This window comes from Cucumis sativus, chromosome 3 (genome assembly GCF_000004075.3).
Source record: "Cucumis sativus cultivar 9930 chromosome 3, Cucumber_9930_V3, whole genome shotgun sequence".
Lineage (NCBI taxonomy): Eukaryota > Viridiplantae > Streptophyta > Magnoliopsida > Cucurbitales > Cucurbitaceae > Cucumis > Cucumis sativus.
Genome location: NC_026657.2, coordinates 29,460,865 through 29,466,864, shown reverse-complemented (window position 1 = coordinate 29,466,864; position 6,000 = coordinate 29,460,865). Strand labels below are relative to the sequence as shown.

General features: G+C 32.6%; 1 protein-coding gene across 2 annotated transcripts; it reads right to left on the bottom strand.

Moving 5' to 3' along the window:
• Window positions 1–675: 675 nt before the first annotated feature.
• On the bottom strand, window positions 676–2,679 carry LOC101207082 (dof zinc finger protein DOF5.1). 2 transcript variants are annotated; one of them, XM_004137894.3, is made up of 3 exons: window positions 2,477–2,679; window positions 1,958–2,247; window positions 676–1,702 (listed from the first exon to the last, which is right to left on the bottom strand). In XM_004137894.3, exons 1-3 carry the CDS (start codon window positions 2,525–2,527, stop codon window positions 1,009–1,011), a joined length of 1,035 nt encoding a protein of 344 aa, XP_004137942.1. In that variant the 5' UTR covers window positions 2,528–2,679; the 3' UTR covers window positions 676–1,008. The 2 variants fall into 2 exon arrangements, with proteins under 2 accessions (XP_004137942.1, XP_031737724.1); XM_031881864.1 differs by having other exon boundaries at window positions 1,958–2,232.
• Between the last annotated feature and the right edge of the window lie 3,321 nt (window positions 2,680–6,000).

Here is a 6,000-nt window from a genome sequence, read left to right as displayed (position 1 = left end):
CTTCAGAGTCAAAACTGCATTGGTATATAACATTATTCTTCTTCTTTTTGTTTTCAAGAAAAATGAAAAGAAATAAAAAGTGAAGGAAAAAAAAAAAAAAAAAAAGACATCCCTTTGTTTTACTACAAAACCCCTTTGTCTAGAGTGAAGATAAATTTTTATAGAAAACAAAAAATCACTTTGCAGAATATAACTTCATTTTCCCATGACTATATAATATATAGCCTTTATGGGAAATGTTTTAAACAAAAATAAAAGCTTTCGTAGCTTTTACTTCCAATTTGGCACATTTTAGAACCATGAGCTTATAAAAGAAACATACATTTTAATTAATACATTAATATTTAATTAAACCAATAATTAATTGATAAGATTTATACTCAAATTGGATTTAACATTATATTACTAATTAATTAATAATACTTCATATATCATTTCTAACGATAAATCTAATGGGGGAGTGACGATTATTTGTAAATTATGAGTATGGAATAAAATTTGACACATGTGTTTAAGTTACTGAGACATGTCATTATTATGCAACAATTGGGGAAGCTTGAGTTACTTGAGGACTTTATAATATAAGAGAAGAAAAAAAAAAACATATAATATATTATATTATAAATTGGCTTGAGCTGCATTGATTTTCCAACACAAAACATACATATTTCTATATGTAGATTAAAAGGCATGCATTTTGAGAAACTGATATGATCATATATATATATAGATATATATATATGTCAAGGAAGGAACACATAAAGTGATCTCCATTAGTCTATATGGTAAATAAAAATAATGTTCTCACTTCTCATAATTCCCAACTCCAATCCTAAATACTAAAACTAATTAAATTAAACAAAAGATGAAAAAGAAAAACTACCATATTTTTCTAGGGTTTTAGATAAACATGATCATGATAACACACATGAAGAAATGAAGATGTATGATGAAGAAACCCCCATTGTTCATCCCAAAGTGTTAATAACTAATTTGATCGACATTTCTCTATAATGGGTTTCTTGTTGAAGATGAAGAACTAAAACCAGAAAGATCTGACCATGCCATTGATCCACTGCTCCAATATTGTTCATTAATCCCAATAGATTGTCTTCCAACATTATTATTAACTTGATCCGGGGTTTCTTCCATTTTCACTGAATTCCCCATTTGGGTTAAATTATTCCTTGAACTTGTTGATGGTGCTTTTGGCCTCATTTGCCACGCGGTTCCAGGTGCTTCTCCGCCACCACCATTACCGCCTTCGAAAGGGTCTAAACTAGATAAGAAGGGAAATTGAGGAGGTTGTTGCTGGAGCCTCCATTGTTGGTGGTCAAATCCCAAGAGAGATCCAATGCTTGTTCCTCCACCTAAATTAGTGTTGCCCAATTGGAAACTCAGGTCACCGGTAGCGGAGGCGGGAGCTGAAAGGCCACCCCCGTAGCTGTAACTTCCGATGTCAAAGTCACTAAACTGTTGATGGAGAGGAGCCATGAACCGGCCGAGTGGTGGGATCTGTGGGGAAAGACCTCCACTGTTGTTGGAAGCTATTGCACTTGATGAAGAATTGGCTGAACCGCTGGTTTGTTGTCGGTCCGAGCTGACCGGTGGCGACTTCGAACTACTCCCTTTGCTTCTTTTGTTCCTCCGGCACCCACCCCCGACCGGTACGTTCCGTAGGGCCCCGCCTCTGGTCCAGTACCTTCTCGAGCGGAGCCCAGATTAGAGAGAAAATATAATATCTTCAATATTTTATAGATACTTTTTTGAATTAACAACAAGCTATAAGTAGTGCCCTTGTGAAGTTCCAACCCTTTTTATGAGAGGAATAAAAATTAAGAATTTAAAAAAAAAAAAAAAGTTAAATTTTTACATCTTAATTAATAATCTTCTATATAGCTGTAAAAAATTTAGAGAATAATATATAAAGAATATTTTTTATATCTTTTGAATTTACCTTCTACAAGTCTTGCAAAAGTGGCGAGGCTGAGTAAGGCTATAGTTGTTAAAGTAACAAAACTTAGTGTTGGTCGATTCACATCTTGGGCATTTCAATGCAGCCTCAGGCATGGGAATATTAGCCATTCGAGCTCGTTCGGCCATCGAACCAGGGCGGATCGAACCGGCACCACCGACGCCATGAGGAGGCAGAGGAGGAGGAGGAGGTGGAGGAGGAGGCGGTGGAGGAGGAAGAAGCTGAGAACTAAGTGCAGTGCTACTACTGGTTCCCACCTGATGGGTGACTTGCTGAGATGAGTAAAATTATTGGAATAAGGGGGAATGAAATCAAATATCTCAAGTATATTCAAAAGAAAAAAAACAACAACAACAACAATAGAAAGCAAAATAGGGGAATATTTATCTTTTTCTCAAGGGGGGTTCCATTTTTTTTTTTCTTTAGCTTTAGTTGCAAAGGAAGAAAAAGAAAATTAATCCAAAAGAAAAAGAAAAAGAAAATGGAGGAAACCCTTATTACCTGTTGCCAGTTGGAAGGATCAAGATAAGGAGGAATGGAGGAAAAATTCATGGTTTTTTTCTTTTTTTTTCTGGGTTATCTTTCTCTTTTGTAAAGTTTGATGGGTTTTGGGGGAGAGATAAATAGTGGAGAATCACATCAAGAGAAAAAAGAAGAGAGGGTTGAAGAGGAAGAAGGAGGAATGAAGAAGAGGAGCAAAATTAAAGGAGTGAACTTATTATATATATATATATATATATATATATATATATATATATATATATATATATATTTATATATAATTATATAATTAATATATAAAAGAAAAAGAAAAATAAAATAGTAGTTGTCATTCCCTCCTTTCCTTTTGTTCTCTATTGCTTTTTTAGGGCATAAGAGATGTTGTTTCTTAGTCCATAAGCTTCTTTTGATACTTTCACATTCTCTCTCCCTCACTCTTTGCTGCTTACTAATTCATTCAGAGAAGAGAGAGATTAGTGTGGTTTTCATCATCTTCTTTTTTTTAATACTTACATGTACCTTTAGTTTAACTTAATTGTTTATATAATTTTTCTTTCTTGTCTTTTTAAATAATTTTAAAGTTTATTAATTAAAAATAATTAGATGCATCTCCAAAAATATATCAATTTTATGCTTCCTTTCAAATTATTCAACCATAATTCATCATCATCATGTCATAAATTCTTCTCTCTTTTCTTTCAAATAATTTAATTCTTTTTGTGTGAGTAATGAAAAAGAGATTTATTTTGGGATGGAGTAAGTATTACTTTTTTAAAATTTTCTTACTCTACTAGAAAAGAATTTCAGACGCTATAATTATTTAAATTTTCAAATGGAAGGGTTGAGGATTTTAAAAATTTGAGAAACAATATTCAACTATTTGTAAAAGAATTTTCACACCACAAAGAATCTCTTTACTTACTAATTCATGTCTTCTAGGTCAATTCAACCATGCTTACTTTAATATATGGTATCAAATACTGTAGCATGTACAAATGATATTTGTTGTTTGTTTGTTTTTTTGTTATTGTTGTTTTATGGGAAAAATACATTTTTAAAAATTGGGGAAAAAATGTAAAGAGAAAGAGAAAAAGTTGGTGTACATGTCTGGGAGGCGAGAGAGTGGTGACCCAGTTTAATGAAGTTTGGAGAATGGAATTATGTAAATCCCATATTCTCTTAATTATTTTATTTTTAAAACATAAAAAGGGGATTTTTTTTTTTTTTTTTTAAATTAAGATCATAAATAAAAGAAGTTAGATGGGGGCTTTTGTGGTGTACGACAGTCTTCCGTTTATTATTATTATTATTATATATAAATATATATATTTTTTGCATGGGAATATATGTGGGACCTACGTGCCCAAACAAGACCATGTTTGGAGCGAATGGATTGTTATGGTATCCAAGAAACGACGTCGTTTTAGTAACCATTCCAAATTTATTTATTTTCCTTCGATAAACTCTACCGAACTCTCTCTCTCTCTCTCTCTTTTTTCCTTTCCTTTTAAAAAGAATTGAGGGTAAAAATTGAAGCAAACTTTCTCACACCAAAAGGAAAAGGAAAAATTGGTCTGCTTGTTGAAGGCCAATAAAAAAAAGACCATGGACTTTGATATCCTAATACGTTACCTTTTATATTTTTATAGTGATGGTTTTGATTCGAAGTCAGCACAGCCAAAATTTCAAATGTTACCACCCACTAAAAAAGACAGAAAAGGAGAAACAAAAGACAAAAGTATGTTTATACTCCAATGGAGAAATGTCAAATTAAAAAAAAAATACTATTATGATTCTTCTTAGTGCTTAAAAGTATTAAAATTCAAATAGATAAATGTTATAAATTTAAATTTATGGTAGAAAATCTAAGGATTAAAATTTACAGGAAAGTTCTACTTTGAACCTTTCAATTCTAGACTACTCTCGCCACTACAATCATTTTAGTATGTGATGTCAACTCTAAACTACCATTGTATATGTATGATGACGAATTCTAGACTACCTTCTTTTAGATAATGATAATTTGATATTGATATATGTTTCTTTCGGTAGGTTTGAATCATTCTATTAAACCACCTCATTTCTAATTTAACGTTCCCACGAAGGAAAGGATAAGATATAATATTGCAAATACTAGAACAAGATATGAATCAATCAAGCTCCCAATCCCAACATATAGGATCTTAAATAATCATTATGGCTAAAAGGTCAAAAAGCTACAAAAATGGATGAACCCTACACTGCAAATTTAAACCCATCAAAATGCAGACACTTGAATATAACTAAGTACCGTCACTAAATCAGAAACAATTGCTTAGGAGGACCAAATAAAGCTATTTGTGCGTCATATATTGTAAATGAGGGGTAGTATGTTAAGGGAGTACCTTGAAGGTATCTTGAATAATACTAAGTACCTTCACTAGATCAGACACTTATATAAAATTAACTTTTGATCTTCAACCATCATCCAATCATATAAGGGGTAGTATGTTAGGGAGTACGAACAAGATCTCATGTTGGTTAGAAAATAAAGTGATCATGGCATGAACAATTATCTTTAGTGGTGTGAGGTCTTTTGGATTTGTTCCAAGAACAAAGTCGTGATGATTTATGCCTAAAATTACCAATATCATCATTGTGAATATTTTGTTGTTCTTATCAATTGGTATTAGAGTCATGGTCTAAATATAGCTACGTAAATGAGATTCTCAGAAATTTTGAACAAGAGTAGTGGATATTATAGGTCATGCTCCTCTCATATTTGAGAAAAAGTATTTATAGCGGTAAGCAAGTAATGACCCTAGCAAGTTCATTGGTAAAGGAGTATCCATGGTCAGGAGATTAAAGGTGTGACAGGTGGTTGAAACCAAGTATATTCCTCGAAAATAAGCTTAGGGTCGTCCTTTGTCTGACTTTGCAACTGACCTTGATAAGAGCAAGCTCTTGTGGACGATAGGAGTGGATGAATAAGAGAAGACTCAAGGTGTAGTACTTTGTTCAAGGAAGTAATCACACAACACTTTAGGTAGTTTTAGGTAGTTTTAAAAGCAAAGCCACATGGATTTCTATCCAACGTCGACAATATAATATCATTGTCGAGATAGTTGGAGGACTCTAATGTCCTTATCAGTAGTCAAAGGGCATAGATAATGGTTAATAAAATAAATTACTCTATACTAGGAATTCACCATATATGGAGGATGCAGAGGTGTATGACCAAACAAAATATGACGAGAGATTCAACATTTCTTTTGTTTTTCATAACTAAGTTCAATCTGCATGAGAAGGGTAGTCTACGGAGAGAAAATATATTGAAAAAGAAAGATATAGTATTGGAATTGTCGATTAAAATGAACATGCGACTATGCGAGTGAAGGCTAAATAATATGCCAATATTATTCGTCAATCAAGAGAGAAGTCAATTTTCCCAACTTATCTTTTGGAATTTTATGAGAGAAGACCTCCTTTATTTGTTAAAATATTCCATGAAAGCCGACAGGGGCTGCTCCATGCACATAGCCAAA